This window comes from Saimiri boliviensis, chromosome 1, assembly GCF_048565385.1.
Source record: "Saimiri boliviensis isolate mSaiBol1 chromosome 1, mSaiBol1.pri, whole genome shotgun sequence".
Classification (NCBI taxonomy): Eukaryota; Metazoa; Chordata; class Mammalia; order Primates; family Cebidae; genus Saimiri; species Saimiri boliviensis.
This window is the reverse complement of record NC_133449.1, coordinates 269894332-269921175: the sequence shown is the minus strand read 5'-3', so window position 1 is coordinate 269921175 and position 26844 is coordinate 269894332. Positions and strand designations below refer to the sequence as shown.

The window sequence follows — 26844 nt, the reverse complement described above, 5'->3', positions numbered from 1 at the left end:
TTTCAGGGGCTTATCTTTCCACCACTTATTCTTACATACAGATAAACAACAAATAACTTTAGAGGTTAGAGGTTTCGAAATATAATTCATATTTCACTAAGCTATGTTTACTAGGTTCTTTCAGAACTCTGCAAACTCCAAGGAATATTCAGTTAACCTCAGATTATAGTGATTGATCATATGTGGACAAGTTAAGAAGCTCAGGGAAAGACAACCTAGCCAAATTTAGCTTCACAGAGAATCAGAATACCATTCCTACATTGCTATTTAAGATAAAAACACAAGGTTAATCCGAGCGCTTTGGGAGGCTGAGCTGAGAGGATGGCTTGAGCCCAGGAGTTTGAGACGAGCCTGGACAACATAGTGAGATCCTGTTTCTACCCAAAAAAATTTAATTAGCTAGGTATGGCGCTGCACACCTGTAGTCCCAACTACTCAGGAGGCTAAGGTGGGAGGACCACTTGGGTCTAAGAGTTCAAGGCTAGGAATGAGCAATGATTACACCAACACACTGTAGCCTGGGCAAAACAGTGAAACATTGTCTCTTAAATACACACACAGTTATTTATTTTGTAAGAATATATTAGAAAAACACATACGCGCCCACAAACGGCTGGCTATATGTCTAAAATTCTGAATAATAAACAGTGTAACAATCAGATTGGCCCCAACAGAGAATGTAGAAGAATAGCCAGACGCAAGGAGGTTGACAGATCTAGAGATCCGGGACACTGGTCAAGCAGGCATCACCAGATGAGGTCAGGGTACCACAGCAAATAACTGGGTTGTTCAAATTATAAAGCCACAAATCTTGCCAGCAGGGTTGCCAGCTATCAATTTAAGATACCCAGTTCTCATGAGACAGTAGAAGCTATAAATAATTCTCATTAAGGCTCAGAACAGGATAACATAATTTTGTTAGGCGAGCAGGCCAATTGAATCTCTCAAGAATGGAGGGCCCAGGATTAGAAAGGCCTGGCCCTCACCTCTGGCGCTTTACCCAGGTCAATCCTGGCACTTTGCTAGGCCAGAGCAGTGAGCTTGTATTTCAGAAAACGACTGACCACTGAGGTCCATCAAACTTCATTTTTGATAAAAGGAGTTAAATTTGTTTCATGAAGCTACCACTTCTGAGAATGTGACCTTTGGGAAAATAATAATTTAAAGGAGGCATAAGGAGATAAGAACATCAGTGTTAAGAAATCAATTTAAATGTGAGGTAGAAGCAGCCAACACTGACTGGATTTTAGGGAATCATTTTATATCAGTGTTAGGGTCAATTAAGTGAAGATTACCAGATCAAATGAAGATTACCAGACATTTAGCAAAGTGGCTAATACCAGTTTATAGAGGCTAGATAAAATGCATGGCTTCTGTGCCCATGAAATTAAAGCCCTAAGAATCCTGAGAATGAATTCTACATGAAATTAAAGTTACAGGTATCTGGCTTTGACTGGCCTGGACAAACAGACAAGAGTTCCTAAGTGAACCTCTACAAACTGTAAACAACAGAATGCCTCATGAAGCAATACTGGATGTGAACAGCTCTACAGCTTGCAACTCCAGCTGAACAGTACCTGGAAGCTTACATCTGATGGCAGAGAACTAAAATGTATCTCAATCTCAACTGCTCCTAGACTAATGGCATAACCAGAGATGTCAGCAAAATGGAGTCTCTAATATCAGACTTTAGAGATCTAAATTTAGTGAATGGCTTTAGGCATTACCACTGAAAGACACATGCTTAAACAGAATTGGATTCACATGGGAAAGCAGACGAATGGGGATGGACAGCTTCTGGGACTCGCCAGCAAGATTTCAAAGACAAATGAAGCCAAGAAAGACACACTAAGCAACAGAAAAGTCCTGTATATTAATACCTTCCTGCTAAAATCCACATCATAAAAGCAGGATCAAAAATTAACCAGAGGGTGGCCGGGCACAGTGGCATACACCTGTAATCCCAGCACTTTGGGAGGCAGAGGTGGGCGGACTGCTTGAGCCCAGAAATTCCAGACCAACCTGGGCAACATGGTGAAACCCCATCTCTACAAAAAAATACAAAAATTAGTCAGGCATGGTGATGCATGTCTGTGGTCCCACATGCTTGAAGTGGGAGAATCATCTGAGCTCAGGAAATTGAGGCTTCAGTGAGCCGTGATAATGCCACTACACCCCAGCCTGGGTGACAGGAGTGAGACCCTGTCTCAAAAGAAAAAAAAAAAAAAAAAAAAAAGATAAAGTATGTGGGGAAAATTAGTAACTGGCAATATCAACCAGCTTATGACTGTAGTCATAAATTAGTTCCTATGTTCTAAAATACAAGGATGCGAGAGGGCAGAAACATCTCAAGTAGGGCTGGGCCATATGCTACCAGATCTCCATCTGCCCGATTCCCTTTTATCTTTCAAGTACCTCAACTTGAATGGTAGAAAAGGGTATTGTTTATTAAGTCCCCTAAAACTGCAAACACTGAGAAGAGTTCTCACCACTAGAGTTAAGAGATGCTGTTCTCCTAAGTGCCTACTTACCCAGAAGCTTTTTGTTAAGAAGAAACTCAACCAGCCTGGCCAACACGGTAAAACCCCGTATCTACTAAATATATAAAAATTAGCTGGGCCTGGGGGCACCCACCTGTAGTCCCTGCTACTCAGGAGGCTAAGGCAGAACTGTTTGAAACTAGGAGGCGGAGGTTGCAGTAAGCCAAGATCGCGCCACTGCACTACAGCCTGGGTAACAGAGCAAGACTGTGTCTCAAAAAAAGAAGGAAGTAAAAGGTTGGTGACCCAAAATGAAATGCAATAAAACCTCTGTATAAATTTCATAAGAGGGATATAACCAGAAGCATAAGATTTTCATCCTATGTTATTAAAAACATTTACAACATGGGAAAATGCTCATTATATATATTCTATATGAGAAAGAGACACAAAATTATATTACCTAAAGCAGAGGCGTCTAGTCTTTTGGCTTCCCTAGGCCACACTGGAAGAAAAATTGTCTTGAGCCACACACAAAATATACTAACACTAATGACAGCTGATGGACTAAAGAAAAAAAAATATCTCATGTTTTAAGAAAGCTTACAAATATGTGTTGGACCAGATTCAAAGCCGTGGGCCACCTGTGGCCCACAGGCCATGGGTTGGACAAGTTTGATCTAAAGTATAATCTTATTTTGAAATTATGTAAATACTAATATATATACACATTATAGGTTTGTATTTACAAAAAACTTAAAAATGTTCATATACTTTGACACAATTCTTATGGACCTTTAGTTAGAAAATACTGTGCACAAAAACATATGTACAAATATACTGATCACATAATTATCATAGTAAAACACAGTAACGACCAAAAAGTTAAAAGAAAAAGGGAATAAATTCAGTACTTCCCAAACTTTTCTGACCTTGAAACATCTTAATTTACAGTATACTTTTAACAGCTTGCAGAGTATTACAATTCTATGAAAATTAGTTTAAAAATCCTGGTGCAGGAGGCAGAGGTTGCAGTGACCCAAGATTACACCACTGCACTCCAGCCTAGCAACAGTTACACACACACAAAAATATCCTGGTGCAGAAGTTTATCACAAAACATTAAAAAAAAAAAAAAATTATGAAATTGTGTGTGTGTGGAGAGATAAAATAGTCTCTTTTCTTAGGGAGATCAGAAGAAAAGTTTTAGCAGTAGTAATGTCTGGTGATTATGGTGATCTTTATTTTCTTTAGGCTTTTCTGCATATATTAAAGGAAAACTGGAAGCAAGAAGATCAGTAAGGAAAAGCCTACAGTTAAAGCTGTTCAGGCTTTAAAGGCAATAGTTAGGACAGTGGCAGTAATTTGACAAAGGCAAAACACTAGAAGAACTAACAACTTTCCATGAAAATAACTATGAACCACAAAGTAAAGCATAGTTGGGAGGTAGTAAAAAACCAGTGCTCAAGAACCCAGACTGCACAACACACACCCGGCAATTCAAATCAACTCCAGCTCTACCACATACTATGCAGTTAAATTTTTGAAACTAGTTTTCTTAATATAAAACAGAAGTTGTGAAGACTAAATAATATTTATAAAGCACAACTCCTGGCAAATAGTAATTGTTTAATAATGACAAACATGTACAATTAGAATGGAATGGGGATGGAGGATTGCAAACTCAGTTACTCAGAATGTATAAAGAACATGACTGAATAAAGAGACCCAGGCGTGGACTGCAGCAAGCTGGACAATGTCCTCTTTCATCTACCTGGGGAGGACAACTTAGCTCTTATCAACCATTGCCATGTGTAAAACATGGGCCTACTCTTGCCACATCTTTTTCAAAAGAAGGCAGAAAAGTACATTTCTATGTATTATTCCCCATCTTTGAAAGGATCACAACTTAAGGTTTACTAAGCAAAACATACCTGGCAAACCAGTATGCAACCTCTTAAACATTTTACAAAATATACTACGTTATATAAATGTTCAGTTACTAGTCAGAATATGCATAAAGTACTCAAAATAGTTTTCATTTTGTTCTTATGCACAAAATATTTCAAAATGAAATCACTAAAACACAACATGTATTTTCTATATAATGTTGAATTCTGGTGTGGCCAACCTTTTGGAAATGGCTTTCTAATAGAATTACAGGCCAGGTCCATATGGTGGCTCACGCCTGTAATTCCAACACTTTGGGTGGCTGAGGCAGTTGGATCATCTGAGGTCAGGAGTTCAAGACCAGCCTGACCAACGTGGTGAAACCCTGTCTGTACTAAAAATACAAAATCAGCTGGGGGTAGTGGCACGTGCCTGTAATCCTAGCTATTTGGGAGGCTGAGGCAGGAGAATCACTTAAACCCAGAAGGCAAACGTTGGAGTCAGCCAAGATTGCGCCATTGCACCTCAGCCTGGGCAACAAGAGTGAATCTCCATCTCAAAAAAATTAAAAAAAAAAAAAAAAAAAAAAAAAAAGGTGATTGTACTTGCCAAATCTAACTGGACCAGGATGAGGAAATTAAGTCCTCCTCCAGAGTATCTAAACTTGCCATACTGAATCAGTTATATGGGCATGGCACTGGAGCTGTACTGGTTGTGTGGATTCAGAAGCTACTGGCCACTGGATACAAATGCAGAGAATGAAGGTGACAGGAAAACAGAAGACATATGCAGAGAAGAAATGGGAGAGAATGCAATGTGAGGCAAACCAAGACACACAGAGACAGACAGACAGACATATACACAGAATAGCATGTTTGTTGTTTTAAGCTGCTTTTTTGTTATGCAGCAAGGTAATTAATATAGTGGGGGCCCAGGGCTGGCGGAATGGGAAAACGGAGAGGTAATGACTAAAGGGTATAAGTTTTCTTTTGGAAGAGATAAAAATATTCTAAAATTGATGATGATGATGGTTGTACAATTCTGTAAATATATTAAAAATCTTGAATTGTATACTTCAAATGGCTGAATTATATGGCATATGAATTGTATCTCAAAGTTACAAAAAAAGAAATTGTATAAAGTCACTTCTGAAGTCTTACATGAAATTTTGATTATGTCAAAAAATTAAGAATCAAAACGTTCTTGACAAAAATAACTAATCGAGCAGATTAAAAAGACTGGACAAGAAAAAGCATCTAGAGATATAAGACTCCTGTTAAAGAAGTAGTAAGGCCAGGTTTGATGGCTCAAGCCTGTAATCTCAACATTTTTGGGAGGCCGAGCTGAGCAGATCACCTGAGGTCAGGAGTTTGAGATCAGCCTGGCCAACACGGCAAAACCCCATCTTTACTAAAAATACAAAAATTAGCCGGGTGTGGTGGCATGTGCCTGTAATAATCAGCTAGTCAGAAGGCAGAGGCAGGAGAATTGCTTGAACCCAGAAGGCAGAGGTTGCAGTGAGCCACTACACTTCAGCCTAGGCAACAGAGTGAGACTCCGTCTCAAAAAGAAACAAAAAAAGTTGTAGCAAAACTGCATTTGCTGGTGATATTGTTGGATACCTATAAAAACTGGAGAGTAAATGGAAAAATTACTATAGATACGAGTTTACTAAATTAGCCAGATTATATAAAATTAAACATCAGCTGTCATATGCAAACAAAATATAAATGCTGAAATACTAAAAAGTTAAAATATAACTGAAAAGACCTTTACAATAGCAACAAAAAGAAAGTATCAAGGCAAAACCTATGTGAAAAGTTTAAACCCTCTTGAAAGACTTAAAAGTAAGACTTGAATAATAGAAAGATATTTCATTCTTAGATACAAAGTTTCAGCATTATCAGTTCTTCCTAAGTTAACTTACAAATTTAATATCCCAATAAAAATAGCAACAGATTTTTCCTGGAGCTATGTAAGTTAAAAACAAAAGTTCCAAAAGAAAAATAAAAAAGAATAACCAGGAAAATTTGGGAGATAGCAATATGTAGGGAATAGAAATGAAAGCTGTCCTACTAGACACTAAAATAGATTTAAAAGTCTCTAAAATTAAAATGATGTCACACTGGCACATGAAGAGACAGACCAACAGAATAAAGTCCAGAAATAGACCCAAGAACATGCTGAAATGAAATACAGGTTGAGTATCCCTTACCCAGAATGCTTGTAGGGGGAGGTGTTATAGAGTTAAGATTTTTTTTCACATTTTGGAATATTTGCATTATACCCAAATCCAAAAATCTGAAATCCAAAATGTTCCAGTGGGCATTTTTGATTGTCACATTGGTGCTGGTAACGTTTTGGATACCGGAGCACTTCCAATTTCAGATTTTCGGATTTGGGATTCTCAATCTCTGTGATAAAAATGTCATCACAAATCAATGTAACATGGACAGATGAACATTTTAATAAAACGTGTTGGGACAACTGGAGAGCCATTAGGAAAAACATATATGGATCAATTCCTCATTATAAATCAACAGAAACTCCAAATGGATCAGAGCCTGAAATGTAAAGTGAAATAATCTAAGTACTGTTAGACGAAACAGAAGTGAAAACTTTTATAATCTGGGAATGGAAGAAAAAACTTCCCAGCTAGGGAAATCTAGGAGCAATAAAAGAGACCACACATATTTTTGGTAAAGTCTGAAAGGCAAAATCATATGCAAAATCAAAAGACAGCTGACAATTCAGAAAAAGATACGTTCCTAAAAATTAAGGATTTTTTTGTTTGTTATTATTATTTTAAGGCCAAGCACAGTGGTGTATATTTGTAATCCCAGCACTTTGGGAGGCCAAGGCAGGAAGATCACCTGGGCCAGGAGTTTCAGACCACTCTGGTAACACAGTGAGAGCCCGTCTCTACAAAAAATGTTTTTAAATGAACTGGGTGTGATAGCATATGCCTGTAGCAGCTAGAGGCCTTGAGCCTGGGAGGTTGAGGCTGCAATGAGCTATGATTTTTTTTTTTTTTTTTTTTTTTTTTGAGACAGTTTTGTTCTGTCGCCAGGTGCCAGGCTGGAGTGCAGTGGCGTGATCTCGGCTCACTGCAACCTCCACCTCCTGGGTTCAAGCAATTCTCCTGCCTCAGCCTCCGGAGTAGCTAGGACTACAGGTACACGCCACCACGCCCAGCTAATATTCGTATTTTTTAGTAGAGAGGGGGTTTCATCATGTTGGCCAGGATGGTTTCGATCTCTCAACCTCATGATCTGCCTGCCTTGGCCTCCCAAAGTGCTGGGATTACAGGCGTGAGCCACCACACCACCACACCCAGCCATAAATATTTTTAATATATATTTTTATTATTAAAATAAAGACAGGGTCTTGCTGTGTTCCCCAGGCTGGTCTCAAACTCTTGAGCTCAAACAATCCTCCTGCCTTGGCCTCCCAAAGTGCTGGGATTATAGGCGTGAGCCACCAGGCACGGCTGGAAACGATGTATTTCAAGAATAAATTTAACTCAATAAATTCTATTGAGTGCCAAGACATTACTAAACAAAGTTGATAAAGATGACTAAGATACAAAGGCACAGGATAAAAAGGAAGAAAATAAATAATTACAATTCAATGAGATCATAATACTGATAAATAAAATGGCAATCCCTCACTCATTCTAAAAATACACATAAATACCTGTGCCATGCTAGGCATTGTGCTAGGTACCAGAGATACAATGTTAAGCAAAAAAGTTAGATCAGGGCCAGGCACGGTGGCTCACACCTGTAATCCCAGAACTTTAGGTGGCCAAGGTGGGCAGATCAGGAGATCGAGGCCATCCTGGCCAACATGGTGAAACCTCGTCTCTACTAAAAATACAAAAATTAGGCCGGGCGCGGTGGCTCAAGCCTGTAATCCCAGCACTTTGGGAGGCCGAGGCGGGTGGATCACGAGGTCAAGAGATCGAGACCATCCTGGTCAACATGGTGAAACCCCGTCTCTACTAAAAATACAAAAAAATTAGCTGGGCATGGTGGCGCGTGCCTGTAATCCCAGCTACTCAGGAGGCTGAGGCAGGAGAATTGCCTGAACCCAGGAGGCGGAGGTTGCGGTGAGCCGAGATCGCGCCATTGCACTCCAGCCTGGGTAACAAGAGCGAAACTCCGTCTCAAAAAAAAAAATACAAAAATTAGCTGGGGGTGGTGGTGTGTGCCTGTAATCCCAGCTACTTGGGAGGCTGAGACAGGAGAATCGCTTGAACCAGGGAATTGGAGGTTGCGGTAGGCTAAGATGACGCCACTGCACTCCAGCTAGCAACAGTGAGACCCTGTCTCAAAAAAAAAGAAGCTAGATTAAGGTGTTAAGGTGAAGAATAAGGGGACTGGACGAGGTGGCTCACGCCTATAATCCGAGCACTTTGGGAGACCTAAACGGGTGGATCTCAAGGTCAAGAGACCAAGAGCATCCTGATCAACACGGTGAAACCCCCTCTCTACTAAAAATACAAAAATTAGCTGGGCATGGTGGTGCATGCCTGTAGTTCCAGCTACTTGGGAGGCTGAGGCAGGAGAATTGCTTGAATCCAGGAGGCAGAGGTTGCGGTGAGCCAAGATCCTGCCATTGCACTCCAGCCTGGGTAACAAGAGGGAAACTCCGTCTCAAAAAAAAAAAAAAAAAAGAAAGAAAGAAAGAAAGAAAGAAGGGGATGGACGTGGTGGCTCACACCTGTAATCTCAGCACTTTGGGAGGCCGGGGCAGGCGGATCACGAGATCAGGAGATTGAGACCATACTGGCTAACATGGTGAAACCCCATCTCTAATAAAAACACCAAAATTAGCCAGACATGGTGGTGTGTGCCTGTAATCCCAGTTACTCAGGAGGCTGAGCCAGGAGAATCGCTTGAATCTGGGAGACAGAAGTTGCAATGAGCCAAGATCATGCCACTAAACTCCAGCCTGGGTGACAGAGTGAGACTCAGTCTCAAAAAAAAGAACGAACTACTGAATTGGCTGCCAGGTAGAAAAAGGCAGAGACTTACCTAGAAAGGTCTGCTAACACAAACATGAAGACCAAAAAAAGTAATTATGTTGATTTCTAGACCATTAAAGAAAAAAGCAATGAAGATCCACAATATGACCATATTTTGTAATACATATGGGTCTAATAATATTACATAACATGTTCTATAATGCAGTCACTACAAATGAGACATTTTTCTGGTTCTATCATTTCAATTTTTTTCTATGAGCACACATACCATGTAAATCTGTTATTTAATGACTTGGGAAGGTGGTCATTATATGTCATTAAGAGAAAAAGGTTTACAAAGCAGTCTTAGGATCCTTCCGCCATTCCTTTTTTTAAGTAAAAAATGAACAAGGGCAAACTCATTTAAAACAAGACTGGAAGAATAATATACCAAGATGTTACTTCCCAGCTTCCTTCACTTGCCTTTCTTCAATCCATTCAGGAGTTGTTGAGACAGGTTCTCGCTCTGTCACTCAGGCTAGAGCGCAGTGGCATGATCACAGCCCACTGCAGCCTCGCCCTCCTGAGCTCAAGTGATCATTCCGCCTTAGCCTCCCGAGTACCTGGGACTACAAGGATGTGCCACCACACTTAGCTTATTTTTAATTTTTTTTTGTAAAAAAAACAGTTACTCAGGCTGGTCTCAAAGCCATCTTCCTGCCTCAGCCTCCCACAGTGTTGGAATTATAGGCATGAGATACCACACCTGGCTTTTTTTTTAAATGAAGATTCATTGTATCATTCTCCAAAAATCCATCAACAGCTTCCCAATGACACTCAGCATAAAAATACAAAACCCTTAGCCTGACTGGTAAGGCCTATGAGGTCTGGCCCTCCCTAACACTATCTCATGACTTTCTCCCGGTCATCCCACTCCTACCACCTGGACCACCTTTCCATTCCTCAAACAAAAACAAGCTCTTTCTCGCTTCAGGGCATTCAGTATTCAAGACCTACTGCACTCCAGACCTACTGTACTAGGTCTGTCTTCACTGGACTTGGTTCCTACAGAACTTGGTTCCTACTCATCCTGTGGGTCTCTGCTTAAATACCATTTCTTTAAACTGTCGCTGTGCCCTCCCCCACACACCCATTCTCACATAGCACCTTCTAATTTTCCTTCATAACTAATACAGTTTGTAATTATGCAAATACATACATACATCTATGTTTATATATGCATCTGTCTTCCATAGCACAGTGCCTGGGATATAGCAGACAACAGATGAATGAACGTAAAATTTTGAAAGAATACAAGTAGAACTACGGGTTTTATAATTTATATTTTCTAAATCTTTTTCTACAATTAGCACAGAGAGCTTGCTAATAATAAAGACAGGATTTCTACCCTACTGGTTCCTCAAACTCAAACTCTAATAATCTTCTCTCCTAAGTTTTAATGATTGTGAAATCCTAACAATTCTTTTTTTTTTTTTTTTTTGGGACAGAATCTCGTTGTGTTGCCCAGGCTGGAGGGCAGTGGCACGATCTCAGCTCACTGCAACCTCTGCCTCCTGGGTTCACGCGATTCTCCTGCCTCAGCCTCTTGAGTAGCTAGGATTACAGGTATGTGCCACCATGGCTGGCTAATTTTTGTATTTTTAGTAGGAATGGGGTTTCAATATGTTGGCCAGGCTGGTCTCAAACTCCTGACCTTGTGATCCGCCCACCTCGGCCTCCCAAAGTGCTGGGATTACGGGCGTGAGCCACCATGCCCGGCTAAAGTTTTAATAATTCTATAAAAAAAAATTATCCTTCTGATCAATCCTGTTTGCTCTATCTAAGATCAAGCACCAAATATTACAAGTTCTAATAACCTCAAGCCTATTAACAGCCTTCCTGTCTCCAGTTTTTCCATCTACCAATCCTTTCTACATGCAAAATAGTCTTCTAAGCCAGGGCGCAGTAGTTCGCATCTGTAATCCCAGCATTTTGGGAGACCAAGACAGTCAGACTGCTTGAGCCCAGGAGTTTGAGACCATCCTGGGCAACATGATGAAGCCCTGTCTCTACAAAAACACACAAAAATTAGCCGAGCATGATGGTACATGCCTGTAGTCCCACTATTCAGAGGCTGAGGCGGGAGGACCGTTTGAGCCTGGGAAGCAGAGGCTGCAGGGAGTCAAGATGGTGCTGCTGCACTCCAGCCTGTGGTAACAGAGTGAGATTCTGTCTCAAAAAAATAAATAAATAAAAATAAAAATAAGCTGGGCACAGTGGCTCACGCCTGTACTCCCAGCACTTTGGGAGGACAAGGCGGGCGGATCACTTGAGGTCGAGAGTTCGAGACCAGCCTGACCAACATGGAGAAACTCCACCACTACTAAAAATACAAAATTAGCCAGGAGTGGTGTTGCATGCTTGTAACCCCAGCTCCTAGGGAGGATGAGGCAAAAGACTCATTTAAACCTGGGAGGCAGAAGATGTGGTAAGCTGAGATCATGTCACTGCACTCCAGCCTGGGCAACAAGAGCAAAACTTCAACTCAAAAAAATAAACTTACAGCTTTCCTTCTATTCTTTTGTATGTACCCATCATGATTAAGACTAGAGAGACTGCAAAAGGAAGCCATACTTGTACTATGTTTCTAGCCCAGTACTCTGACACTGCCCAGATCATAAACGACCCTCAACTATCTGAGGACAAGCAGATGAAGAGATTAATGGATAGGTGGGTGGATGGATAAACAGAACATCGCAAGTCCAAATTTTATAAATTTCTAAATGTTTCCCGTATCTTGTGAAAATCATTAAAATGTATGTAAAAACAATTTTCTAATTCAAAATTCATAAAAGCCCCCTTAAAAGAATATTTGTGATAATCAAGCAGAAGTTAATCCTGAAACTAATTTCTAGTCAGCTTCAAAACTGCCTTGAGATTAGAATTCCCTGGCAGGTTCTGTTCCAAGCCCTGGCTCCCCTACTCCCCTAGAATAGAATGCCCACACTTACATAAATTTTGCAATGTCCAGCTCCACTGCCCTCTGCTCCTTTTCCTCCCTGGAAAAGTCTCAGCCTAAATTACTACTTCCTCTGAACTGAACATTTAGTTTCTACTCCCTACCTGGCTCTTAAGACAGTACTACTGGATACTGTAATTCTAATTCTCACGTCTCATCTCCCCACCATTGGACTGTAAACTTGAGGAGGCTAGCACTTTACATGTTACTTTTTATTTCTAAACTCATTTAACAAAAAGCTCTGTACAAGGTATAATCTTACAGTTCAAGGCAATTTTGCTAATTATTGTTCCCACATCTTTCCCTACTCTCAAGTCCCTTGGGGGTGAGGTCTTAGAAGTCAAAGGACCCTAGAGTGAGGAGGAAATGAAAAGTGATCAAAGTAATGGAGAGGCAAGAGGAAAAAAACTTAAAAGAAATTTAAAAAAAAAGGAAAGGGTCAGGGGTTACTGGCTTCTCCAAGAGATCCAGTCCTATCACCTTCAGTTAAGATCCTGGCCGTGAAGTCAGGCAGCATCCCTTCCCCCTAAAAACAGGGAACCATCAAAAAGAGGAGGTGAGGCTGGGCGCAGTGCCTCACGCCTGTAATCCCAGCACTTTGGGAGGCAGAGGCAGGACGATCACTTGAGCCAGGGAGTTTGAGACCAACTTGGCCAATACAGCAAAGCCCTATCTCTATAAAAAATACAAACATTAGCCAGGTGTGGTGGTGCACACCTGTAGTCCTGGCTACTTGGGAGGCTAAGGTGGGAGGATCACCTGAGCCCAGCAAGTTTGAGACTGCAGTGAGCAGAAATCACACCATTGGACTCCAGCCTGGCTGACAGAGCAGACCTTGTCTCAAAAAAAAAAAAAGGAGGAGGGGAGTTGAGAATATGGAAAGGTGGAGAGAACAGGTGATCACCAGAGCTGGAAGAGGTCAAGGTCTTTCAAGTTTTCCAACTTGGAGGATCAAGGTGTAACGAAACTTAATACTTACTGGGTACCAATTACCAGGCACTTTACATATGCTATTTTATTTGTCACGAGAGTCATTTATCATTTCGGTGGCTTGAAGGCTACTGGTATGTCTGGAGGCTAAGCAGTAAAAGAGGAATCAATTGTGGGGAACATTCCCGTGTGAGACCCCTAAAAGGCGTGAGTCTCACTATACGGTGAGTTTGATCCCAAACACAGTTTCCTACTGGAGGCAGTCGAGCTATCCGGAAATACAGGAAGAAAGATGAATGATCAGTTTCTAATATCAACCACAATATCATTTGGGCCTAAAACTATGCGTTGCTGCTAGACCGAGTAACCCCCTACCAGCAACCAGTTCCTGCTTTTAACCTTTTTTATGACTCTCTTTTAAGAATAAGTTTTAACCTTTTCTTTACTTACCTGACTGCCTAATGGTTTAACTGTCGATATTTGCAAAGCAAATGCCACCATAAGGGATGGCTTTGATTCCTGACTCAGAGATTCCTGAATGGGGAAATTGAGTTGAGTTAGGAGTAGACAAAGGAGAATCCGGTTAAAAGATATTCTAATAAGCAAAACCAGAAAACCTTTTCACATCTCAGTTCTAAAACAAGATCAAACCGGAGATACCTGCAGCCAGGAGGAATAATGTCTGGATGCAAACAAGCTTTGTGATTACAGGAAATTCTGTTACTTTTTACAACCACTGATTGCATATCTGACTTCTCTATTGTATAGGCCATGTAAGGTATACATTTGCATTTCCTCTTGCAACCATTGTGTATCTGATTTCTCTATTGTATAGGCCATGTGAGGCATACATTTACATTCCTCTTACTATGACGTAAACCAGAGCCAAGAAAGTGTATTTATTCCTGGCCTTTGAAAAATAAAATTTGCTGTTTAGGCACAGCCTATCAGCCCTCCAGACGCCTCGCTTTCTCTCTCTCTGTCTTTATTATTTTCTCAGGCGCACTCCCTCTTCCAGGTATTGGGACCCTCTTGCAGGTCGAGAGACCCCCGGGCAGACGTGCCTACCCATCCGGACGGACAATCAATAATGGAATTAATCCCAAGAATTCTTTAAGAAGACTCTAGGCTTGACCTAAAAATCAGAAGTCAAGTGGTACTTCAGGTTTCCAGATTTCCCAAACCAGTTTGGCTAGGGATTACAAAGTGAAAACTGACCAGAGGTTCAGAACAAAGGCAGAGATAAACACAGCTACTATGGGCCCATAAAAATTTTTTAAAATAATTTTTTTTTTTGAGATGGTACCTTGTCTGTCACCCAAGCTGGAGTGCAGTGGTGTGATCTAGGCTCACTGCAACCTTCGCTTCCCGGGTTCAAGCAATTCTACTGCCTCAGCCTCCTGAGTAGATAGGACCTACAGTGTGTACCACAATGCCCAGCTAATTTTTGTATTTTTAGTAGAGATGGGGTTTCACCATATTGGTCAGGTTGGTCTTGAACTCCTGACCTTGTGATCCGCCCACCTTGGTCTCCCAGTATGAGCCACTGCACCTGGTCAAAAATTAAAATTTAAAAAAAAAAAAAGGCATAGATGAGCATCTGAATTTGAGTAAAATGTTCAGTAAGTCCAGCATATAAAGTGCAAGAGAGTCAAGAAATAGTAAAAATAATGGAAATATTAAATACTTGTCAAGACCACTATAAACTTTAATTTACTTCTCTAGGCTATGTAAATTACCCATTTACTAAAAATACAAAAATTAGCTGGGCATGGTGGCATGTGCCTATAATCCCAGCTACTTGGGAGGCTGAGACACAAGGATTGCTTGAACCCAGAAGGTGGAGGTTACAGTAAGTCGAGATCATGCCACTACACTCCACCTTACACAACAGAGGGAGACTTAGTCTGGGAAAAAAAAAATAATAATTTTTAGTTTGTAACCCCAGCATCTAGCATAGGGAATGGCACAGAGAAGGTGTTCAATACTTGGATTAAACGGAACATATGAATACTAAATAACCTCTGATTTCATTTTAGCTAACACAGTACAGACAAAAATTAAATGGCATACTCCAGTGACTGAACTGAAAATTAAGTTCTTAAGTGTTATTTCTGAGGTTATGTTGTTAATATGGTATAAAACTGTTCAGCATTTCCGTTTAAGAAACTGGAACTAGAAAAATGAAACCAGAATAAAAATAACCATTAGCAACTTTTATATACAGTTCCTTAATTTCTAGTCTGTCCCAGAAGGTAGTGGTGGAGGAATACAAAGTTTGCCTATATATTATCAACAAAAATAACTTTTACCTTAAAATTTTAACTCTTAAGTTCCTACATGCAGTTTAGTATGCTAAAATTGTTCCCCTTCCTACTGAACTACAAGCCAAATTCTACTGCAATAAAAATTCCTATCAAAGAAAAAGATTTTTGGCTGGGCACTGTGGCTCACGCCTATAATCTACCAGCACTTTGGGAGGTCCAGGCAGGCGAGTCACCTGAGGTCGGGGATTTGAGACCAGTCTGAGCAACATGGTAAAACCTGCCTTTACTAAAAATACAAAATGAGCCAGGCATGGTGGCACATGCCTGTAATCCCAGCTACTAGAGAGGGTGAGGCATGGGAACTGCTTCAACCCAGGAGGCAGAGATTGTGGTCAGTCAAGATCTTGTCACTGCACTCCAGCCTGGACAAGAGTAAACTCCATCTCAAAAAAAAAAAAAAAAAAAAAAAAAAAAAAATTTCAACCTCAACTAAGCATAAGCTTAGAATTTTCAATAGTGACTTATTTCAATGTTTCTCACCCTTTATTTAATCACTGTTCCCTTAAGAAGTATTTTCAGATTTTTTTTCAATTACCTTCTCCCCCATGAAATTGTAATATGATGGAATATACTATATATTTGTTTGTACACTGTAAGTGTACCTTTCTATACATAAAAATCACTTATTAAATGTATTAAGTAAATTTAATAAGTAAAGCTACTTTAATAATAATAACATACTTAATAAAGTAAATTACGGTTTTTGTTTTCTGAGACAGTCTTGGTGTGTTGCCCAGGCTGGAGCACAGTGGCATGATCCATGCTCACTGCAACCTCCACCTCCTGGGTTCATGCGATTTTCCTGCCTCAGCTCCTGAGTAGCTGGCATTTCAGGCGCACACCACCCCACCTGGCTAATTTTTGTATTTTTAGTAGAGACGGGTTTTCACCATGTTGGCCAAGCTGGTTGTGAACTCCTTGCCTCAGGTGATCCACCGGCCTCAGACTCCTGAAGTGTCTGGATTACAGTTGGGAGTCTCTGTGCCTGGCCAGGGTTAAGTTACATATTCTTAATGTCAATGTACTGAGTGACTGCCAAATGCCAGGCTGAAATATTTGACATCAAAAACTATTATACAACAGGCCAGGCGCTGTGGCTCTTGCCTGTAATTCCAGCACTTTGGGAGGCTGAGGCAGGCAGATCACTTGAGGTCCTGAGTTTGAGATCAGCCTGGACAACATGGCGAAACCCTGCCTCTACTAAAAATACAGAAAGTAGCCATGCATGGTGGCGAACACCTGTCACCCCAGCTACTTAGAAGGTTGAGGCAGGAGAATCGCTTGAACACGGGTGGCGAAGGTTGCAGTGAGCATAGATGGCACCACTGCACTTCGGCGTGGGGTCAGAGCGAGACTCCGTCTCAGGAAGAAAAATTCTAGAACAGCAACATAATTTAGTTTTGTAGTTTACTACATGAGCTTTGATACACAGAACTAAAATGACATGAACTTGAAGACAGACACATTCTTCAGAGCATCTGTACTTAGTAAAGGGCCTCTCACAGAGCATGTGCTTAATAAACATTTGATGAATGGATGGAAACTTAGAAACCTAGATGTGTGGTAATCCTAGATTAGAAGCAGTTATACTGCTTCTAAAAGTCATTTAGCCAGATGAGTACCTCTAGCCAGGTCACAGAAATGTGGGCTTCATATCTCAAATCACTTAAAATTCAACTTGCTACAATGCTGGAAACCTGAAATTTTCTGTAGTTTACTTTCAGGAAGAAGAAAAAAAAAGATGAACACTTTAAGCTAAAACAAACAGTTCCTGTTCAGCAATTTTTAATCTTCCTGATTCACTAAATGGTTTGAGTATTTAATGAAAGCTCTGCCCTCTTTCCCCAAGAACACACACATACAATTACAGAGTATTCACAAAGTTTCTAAGCTCCATCTGTTGACTCCAATTTAAGAACTTTTCCATTAAAGGAATATGTAAACCAAATACAATGCATTCAGTTTAAAAATAAATTTTTTTTGTTGTTTAAAATGTTATTCTTAAAAGTTACCAGAAACATCCTTTCTGGCAATACACTGTACTTTAACATTAGTTGTGTTTTGTTTTGTTTTTTTTTTTCAGATGAGAAGTTTACCAAACAGGAAGAGAAACAGCCTATCTTCTAAATATATCTGTTACACCTAAAGTCAAAAAACTCAAAATGTACTGGATTACATTATAATACTACACAATGCAACTGAAACAGGTTGCAGTCTTCCGGCTTTAATAAGAGAAACCCAAAGTCACAAACACCAATTTTAAAATAAAGCCAGGTTTCCATCTTTGGCACTTGTCAGCACACTTAATAAAAAGCAGCAGCATGGCAGGGCACAGTGGTCATACCTGTAATCCCTGCACTTTGGAAGGCCAAGGCAGGCAGATCACTTTCGGTCAGGAGTTTGAGACCAGCCTGACCAACATGGTGAAACCCCTTCTTTACTAAAAATGCAAAAATTGGCCAGGCATGGTAGTGGACACCACTCATGAGGCAGGAGAATCGCTTGAACCCCGGAGGCAGAGGCTGCAGTGAGCCAAGCACTCCAGCCTGGGCAAGAAGAGCAAGACTCCATCTTTTAAAAAAAAAAAAAAAAAAAAAGGAAAGGGAGACTCACAACATGTCGATAAAATCCTCTAAACAAAGATGACAGCATACTTTGATACTATACAATCTGATTAACAGCGGTAGAAAAGTTATGATGTTAGAAAGTGGGGGAGATTTGCAAGGATATAAAATAGTGTACAGCCAAAAGTTTAACATGACATACATAACAGAACATAATGCCTGATGCCTCCAAGGTCTTTAAGTTTTACATGTAAGCTGATATTATAAAAGTGTGTTTCTTTAAATATCAGAAAAATCCCCCAAATATTTCTAAATCTCATCAAAATAACTTCAAACTTTTGTTTTGTTTTGTTTTGTTTTGTTTTGTTTGAGACAGAGTTTTGCTCTTGTCGCCCAGGTTGGAGTGTGGTGGCGAGATCTTGGCTCACTGCAACCTCCACCTTTCAGGTTCAAGTGTTTCTCCTGCCTCAGCCTCCCAAGTAGCTTGGATTACAGGTGCTTGCCACCACACTCAGCTCATTTTTGTATTTTTAGTACAGACCAGGCTTCACCATGTTGGTCAGGCTGGTCTGGAACTCCAGACCTCAGGTGATCCACCCACCTCAGCCTCCCAAAGTACAGGGATTACAGGCATGAGCCACCGCGCCCCGCCCTCAAAATACAATTCCAAAAGGTAAATTCAAATGCTCCATACAAGAACTCTCAAGTAGTCCAAAATTAATAAATACTAGTATAACTTACGAGTTAGAGAATATTTTGACCATATTGTAAAAGAATCCCAAAGCAATGAAAAGTAATTTCAACAGTATAAAATTTTGTTGAAAAGGCATAAGCAGGCCAGGTGTGGTGGCTCACACCTAAAACCCCAGCACTTTGGGAAGTCAAGGCAGGAAGATTGCCTGAGGCCAGAAGTTCAAGACTGGGCAACATTCTGAGATCACGATCTACAAAAACAATTTTTTTTTTTAATTAGCTGGGCATGATACTGTGTGCCTATCGTCCTAGCTACTCAGGAGACTGAGGAGGGAGGACTACTTGAGCTCAAGTGGTTGAAGCTGCCATGAGCCATGATCACACCACTACACTCCAGGCTAGATGACAAAGCTAGGCCATTTCAAAACAAAAAAAGTACAATAAAATGGTCTAATGAACTTCAAAAACTAATGTTTGAGATCCTGTGTATTTCATACCTGTGTTTAAACATCCGAAAAAAAGATAAAAACTGAAACTTTTCGGCTGGGCACAGTGGCTCAAACCTGTAATTCCAGCACTTTGGGAGATCAAGGCAGGAGGATCACAAGGTCAGGAGATCGAGAACATCTTGGCCAACACGGTGAATTCCTGACTTTACTAAAAATACAAAAATCAGCTGGATGTGGTGGTGCATGCCTATAATCCCAGCTACTCGAAGGCTGAGGCAGAAGAATCACTTGAACTTGGGAGTAGGAGGTTGCAGTGAGATGAAATCACACCACTGCACTCCAGCCTGGTAACAGGGTGAGATTCCGTCTCAAAAGAAAAAAAAATCAAACCTTTCAAAAATATGAAGGGCTGGCCGGGCGCAGTGGCTCAAGCCTGTAATCCTAGCACTTTGGGGGGCCGAGGCGGGTGGATCACGAGGTCAAGAGATCGAGACCGTCCTGGTCAACATGGTGAAACCCCGTCTCTACTAAAAATACAAAAAATTAGCTGGGCATGGTGGCTCGTGCCTGTAATCCCAGCTACTCAGGAGGCTGAGGCAGGAGAATTGCCGGAACCCAGGAGGTGGAGGTTGCAGTGAGCCGAGATTACGCCATTGCACTCCAGCCTGGGTAACGAGAGTGAAACTCCGTCTAAAAAAAAAAAAATTTATATATATATATATATATATATATATATATATATGGAATATTTGTATTAGAAATCACAAAATTCATTAAAAACTCAGAAGCCTTTATAATATTTTAAATTACTAAAACTCAGTGCATCTGGAAATTCTGAGTACTTACTGAATTTCTCATTTACAGATTTGATATGTAAAGATAGTTGACATCACTGCATGTATAGAAAAGAAACCAGGCTTGGTGCAGTGGCTCACACCTGTAATCCCAGCTCTTTGGGAGGCCAAGGTGGGTGGATCATGAGGTCAGGAGTTCAAGACCAGCCTGACCAATATGGTGAAACCCCGTCTCTAATAAAAATACAAAAATTAGCTGGGCATTGTGGTACACACCTGTAGTCCCATCTACTCAGAAGGCTGAGGCAGAAGAATCACTTGAACCCGGAAAGCAAAGGCTGCAGTGAGCCAAGTTGCGCTATTGCACTCCAGTCTGGGTGACAGAGCGAGACTCCATCTCAGAAAAAGTGTTAAGTTACACATCTTGATCAGTATTATACTTCGAAATAGTGACCTTGAGAACCTTATTCCAAAAATGGAACACATCGTTGGAGCCTGTGTAAAAGTCACATTAAAGTCAGTTCCATCATTTTATTTAAACTCAATTATTTTACCCCATACTATTTTTCAAAATGTAGTTAAATTACTGTATTACAGTTCTTGTCTACAAGCATTAGAAACATTGGTAACTGACTCTGACCATCTTTAAAAAGCAACTTTACTAGAAGGCTGTTGAAACTCGCAAAACTGAACGATGACTGGAGAATCAGGCCGGAAAAAAACAGTGCCCATAGACCAGAGAAAGTAGCTCAAAGAACCATGCCAAAAAACAGTCTGATCCACACACTGACATTACTCTGGAAAGGTATCCAAAAAAAACCCTATATCTTAGAGAAAACATTTGATTGGACAAGTCTGGCTGCACGACAAAACAGTAAGGGAATAATATGCTTCAAGAGCGCATCGTGGTAATCACAACACTTTGGGAGGCTGAGGAGGGAGGATCACTTGAGCCAAGGGGGTTGAGGCTGCAGTGAGCCGAGATCATACCACTGCACTCCAGCCCAGGTAACAGACCCTGTCTCCAAATTATACTTGGCCACTGAAAATAATTAAATCTAACCTTAAAAAACTAAGATTTGCCAGCAATGAAGACATTCAAACATATATCACATCAGTTATTTCTGGTAATTCTCAAAGCATCCTGAAAATATTCTACTGAAGGCATCTATGGAATAAACAAACACATACTGAAAGGAAAATACCTGCACTTTACTGCCCCTCCCCCTTAAACACAGGGGCAATTAGAGAAATACTGCTAATTATCTGGCAGTTGAATTTAGGTGTAAAGTATCTGCCATCCTTTCTGCCGCCTTTGAAGAATTACTTAAATACCTATGCACTAATTCTTTGCCCAAGTGAGCATCAAAATCCTCTGAGGGGCCTACGCATCCCTGTTTTATAAACACAAAAATAAATATCATCGGTTAAAAAAAAAATGTGAAATGTGTAAAGAGGAAAAAAAAAAATCAATCACAATAACTTTAGACTCACCCTTAACAGGTAATCTGAGTCCAGACCATCTGTTTACTCAAGAACTGAAAGTTCTGTTCAGTAAAAAGAAGAGGGGAACTTGACTCAGAATATGTCAATTTTTTAAATATTATAAACATGTTAAAAATAAACTGGTAAGACAATAAGAACAAAGGACAACCTCACACAATATGGATGAATCTCATGTTTAACAAAAATCAGAAACAAATTACAAAAAATGAGGAAAAATTAATCCATGCTGAATTCTAATATTAAGCCAGTGGTTATCCTTGAGGAATGGGTAGTGACTGAAAAATTCAAGCAGAGGGCTAGAGCTTCTGTTTCTTGCCCTAGGTGCTGGTTTAACAGGTATATTTGGTTTGTGAAACTTCATCACCCTTTATGTACACTTTTCTCTGGTTTATTATTCTCCAACAGAAAAAATTTTTTAAAGCCAACACATGTAAATTACTAAGTCTGTTTTTTCTTTCAAAAATCAAAGAAAGGCCGGGCACAGTGGCTCAGGCCTGTAATCCCAGCACTTTGGGAGGCAGAGGTGGGCGGATTACTTGAGCTCAGGAGTTCAAGACAAGCCTGGCCAACGTGGTGAAACCTCATCTCTACTAAAAATACAAAATTCAGCTGGGTGTGGTGGTGCCCTGTAATCCCAGCTACTCAATCCCAGGCTAGAGAATCACTTGAACCTGGGAGTGGGAGGTTGTAGTGAGCGGAGATCAAGCCACTGCACTCCAGCCTGGATGACAGAGCGAGACTCAGTCTCAAAAAAAGTAAATTAATTTCACCATTTAGCAATTTCTTAAAATGTTTTGTTTTGATTTCAGATAAGGTTATTAGCTCACATATATATATTAAATATTTACAACATTAATAACTTGCCTAAATGTAAAGTTTAGCTTTTAAATGTCTTAGGAATATCCACATTAAAAAGATGAATGCTAGGTAAAAATAAGTCAAAGCAATTAATTAGCATAAATGCCCAGGCTCAGGATAAGAGAGCAACTCTTGCCCCCTAAAGAGTACTACAAGTTAAAGATATCCGGGGAGCCTCCCAAGGGAAAAACGTATGAGCAGGTAAGTCGCCAGGGCTAGTTACTGGAGCGTAAATACATGAGTTGGCTTCATGCATAAACCCTGTAGTCCCAGCTAAGCAGGGCAGATGGCTTGAGCCCACGAGTTTGAGTGCGGCCTGGGCAACATCTTGAGACCCCCATCTCTAAAAAAAATTTTTTTAAGATGTGATTATATATACACACACACATATATATGTATAAAAGCTAATCCCTAAAACAAAACAAAAAAATCCCAGTTGTCCCAACCCCACCCCCCAACTCTCTGGACTTGCCTACAAAAAAGGAGAAAAAATTTCCCTATGTGGTGGCTGAAATCAGGAAGAAATGCTTACAATCAGCTGGTAAGCGTCTGTACCTAAGCCATGACTATAGTGAGTGACTCTTGACGCAAAATAAACAGAACACATGGTTTCAATTACCTTCCAAAGAACTTTAACTTGTCTCAATTATGTAAGTACTATTAAACTTCAACAAATTATTTAGATTATCTTCTTGAGAACCAATCACTGAAAAACAGCATGTTAATAATAGGTTTTAGCTTTAACATTTAGAGCAAGGGTATCCAATCATTTGGCTTCCCTGGGCCACAATGGAAGAACTGTCTTGGGCCACACATAAAATACACTAACACTACCAATAGTTGATGAGCTTTAAAAAAAAAAAAACTGGCCGGGCGCGGTGGCTCAAGCCTGTAATCCCAGCACTTTGGGAGGCCGAGGCGGGTGGATCACGAGGTCGAGAGATCGAGACCATCCTGGTCAACATGGTGAAACCCCGTCTCTACTAAAAAAAATACAAAAAATTAGCTGGGCATGGTGGCACGTGCCTGTAATCCCAGCTACTCAGGAGGCTGAGGCAGGAGAATTGCCTAAACCCGGGAGGCGGAGGTTGCGGTGAGCCGAGATCGCGCCATTGCACTCCAGCCTGGGTAACAAGAGCGAAACTCCGTCTCAAAAAAAAAAAAAAAAAAAAAACTGCAAAAAAACCTCAATGTTTTAAGAAAGTTTATCAATTTGTGTTGGGCCACATTCAAAGCCATCCTGGGCCACATGTGACCCACGGGTTGGACAAGCTTGATTTAGAGTAACATGTACTTGAAAAAACAAATAGGTACTTTCTCACTATAATTTCAGTGACTCAGAACACCAAAAGCTAGTTTAAGTTTTTGCTTTCCATCAAGTTTTATCCACATAGAAAAGTCTCAAAAACTGTAAACCAAAAGGTTCACTCAAGAATGTGTTTTAATTTTGTTTTTGTATTTTCTAAAATGTCTACAATAATGTTTCTTTTGTCCAGAGAAAGTCTTTATGGCCCGCGTAGTGGCTCACACCTGAAATCCCAGCACTTTGGGAGGCCGAGGCGGGTGGATCATTTGAGGTCAAGAGTTGGAGAGCAGCCTGACAAGGTGAAACCCCTTCTTTACTAAAAATACAAAAATTAGCTGGGTGTGCTGGCGTGCGCCTGTAATCCCAGGTACTCCGAAGGCTGAGGCAGGAGAATCGCTTGAACCCAGGAGGGGTAGACTGAAGTGAGCCCTGATGGCGTCATTGCACTCCAGCCTGGGCAACAGAGCGAGACAAAAAAAGAAAAGAAAAAAAAGACAAATGTTTATAATCAAGATTCCAAACTGTGAGGCCTAAAGTTGATTATTTTGTAAATATTACATTACTAGGACACTATACACCTAGTTTACTTTTTCATCCAAAGAACAAGGAATTTCACATACAGCCTGCTTTAACATCACAACTCAATAATTAAACAGGTTCAGCGCCCCCTTCAGTCAGAGGAACATCAACTTTTTTCAAGATTACTGTTATCGGCCGGGCGCGGTGGCTCAAGCCTGTAATCCCAGCACTTTGGGAGGCCGAGGCGGGTGGATCACGAGGTCGAGAGATCGAGACCATCCTGGTCAACACGGTGAAACCCCGTCTCTACTAAAAATACAAAAAATTAGCTGGGCATGATGGCTCGTGCCTGTAATCCCAGCTACTCAGGAGGCTGAGGCAGGAGAATTGCCTGAACCCAGGAGGCGGAGGTTGCGGTGAGCCGAGATCGCGCCATTGCACTCCAGCGTGGGTAACAAGAGCGAAACTCCGTCTCAAAAAAAAAAAAAAAAAAAAAAATTACTGTTATTAAAACCTGAGAAATGGGAAACCAAGACACGGGAGATGCCCTAGACGTAACAAGCTAACCTTCAGTTCATCAGATTTTTAAACATGAAGGGTCCATAAACAGTCCATATAAAACTCGCCTATATCTAGTAAGTTTCAGCCACGTAGAAAGATTGCGTTTGGTAAAACTTTTTTTGACCACCTTCCTGAATTTAGAAAACTTAAACTCAAAACACAACATTGTGTCCGAGTCTAAAGACGTGCTATAATTTCCAAGCTGACCACCTCATCATACATGATGCATAGAATATTCATTTAGCTGAAGCTATTGCAGGTGTCTGTCTAAAAACAACCATTTCTGTAGGCAAATAAAACAATTATAAAACCTGGAAAGAGAATATATGTGTATGTGTCCAGCACTTTTTCAACTGTGTGTGTGGAAATTTTGGATACTGAAGTAAAAACAAACGCTTTCAAAGTCAGAATACAAAGAAATACTTATTGCAACTTCAACACACCTGAAGCTGAGGCCTTCTATCAACTCACAAACCTACATTTCAAGCACTCCATGAAAAAGCCCCTTCTAAAGACGGCAAGACTTTGAGATTAATCAACTGATAAAACATAAAAGCGATAGTAAAAAAAAATCTCTCACCCAATGCAAGTTCACCTATAAAGTCATTTACCAGGAGGTTTCATGAGAATTTCGATTTACCTTTACTCAGGAAGAGCTTTTCCATTACCACTTCGCCCACATTTTTCGTAATTCCCAACAGCACACTTTAACTCAAGAAAAAAAAAAAATTTCCCAGCAAGCAGATCCGGACAACCCTCCTAGGTCCTAAAACCTGCAAAAATCCGAGAGTTCGTGGCGCTGGTGACTCCAGGTGTTTCCGTTTCCCGGGCCGTCTCCGGGTTAGATTTGCACCCTGGGGTCTACACGGGTTAAAAACGCGGAAACAAGCGACGAAGAAATACAAACTGCCAGGGTGTCGAAATCAAAGGAGCGACTGTAAGGAAAAATCCCAGGCATCTCTACTGGGAAGACCCGGAAAGCACCCGCCGCGCAGGGGGTCAACTAAGTCCTGCACTGCTCGGGGTCAGCTGAGCGCCCCCGGGCGCGGGCTCCGGAGCTAGGGGGGCAAGTGCGCGGGCCGGAAGCGGCGGGCGCTCACCTGGCACCTACCTGGAGCTCACCTGGCGCCCGGGCCCCGCGCCGCTGCCCCCCGCCCTGCCCGCCGCGCCCGCACCTCGCGGTCCTTGAGGCCCAGCAGGAGCACCTCCTCCATCAGGGTCAGCCGCGTTTCCTTGGAGTCGCCCTTGTCTTCGTCGTCCTGCTCGTCGCGGCGGCTCTGAGCGTCGTCCTCGCCGCTGCTGGCGCCGCCGCCGGCCGCCCGCTCCTTGTCTGCGGCGTTGCGGGAGGCCTCGGTGCGTCGCTGCACCAGGCCCGAGCTGCGCTGGGTCAGCGAGGTCATGGCTCCGGCCGAGGCGCCGAGCCGGGCCGAGAGGGACGCGGGACCGACCGGGTCGCCCTCCTCCTCCCCGCGCGGCCTCCGACCCGGGTTTCCGGGTTAGATTCGGACGCCGGGGCGACGTCTGTCGGCAGCTGGGCCGGGGCCAGTCATGAGGAGACAGGTCAGGGCGAAGCGGGCTGGCTGGGCGTCGGCGGCGCAGGGAAGGGGCGCCTGCCTGCCTGCGGCCGCGGCCCCCGAAACAGCCCGAGCTCTGACGCGGGGGCGGCGGCGGCGCCTTTCCAATATGGCGGCCCCCGCTGACGTCACCGGAGGATGTGGCAGAGTCGGCGCGGCAGCGGGGTGGGCCGGAGGCGCCGGAAGCGGCGGGCGGGGCCCCGGCAGGCGGAGATCCGCTGCCGCTGCGGCTGCCGCCTACACCCTTGCCGGCCCTCGGTGCTTGTCTTTTCCTCGGTGTTCCTGCGCCCCTTGACCTGCAGTCCTGCTCCCGCGACGTGCCCTCCCTCCTTCCGCTCTCCGTTTCCCCCTCCCTGTCCGGGACCGGAGGCTGAACCTGGCGGGTCCCCCACCCCCACGAATCGG

General features: G+C 41.9%; 1 protein-coding gene across 2 annotated transcripts in view; it reads right to left on the bottom strand.

The window, feature by feature from the left end:
* Positions 1–26568, bottom strand: part of GOLPH3 (golgi phosphoprotein 3) — a 44178-nt gene extending 17610 nt beyond the window's left edge. Inside the window, exon 1 of one of the 2 annotated variants that reach the window (XM_003936207.4) lies at positions 26041–26568. In XM_003936207.4, coding sequence (XP_003936256.2) covers positions 26041–26265 — 225 coding nt within the window. In that variant the 5' untranslated portion in view covers positions 26266–26568. Of the gene's footprint in view, positions 1–13738; positions 15999–26040 lie in introns of those variants that run through there. The other variant, XM_074386851.1, reaches the window with a different exon arrangement.
* Positions 26569–26844: the final 276 nt, after the last annotated feature.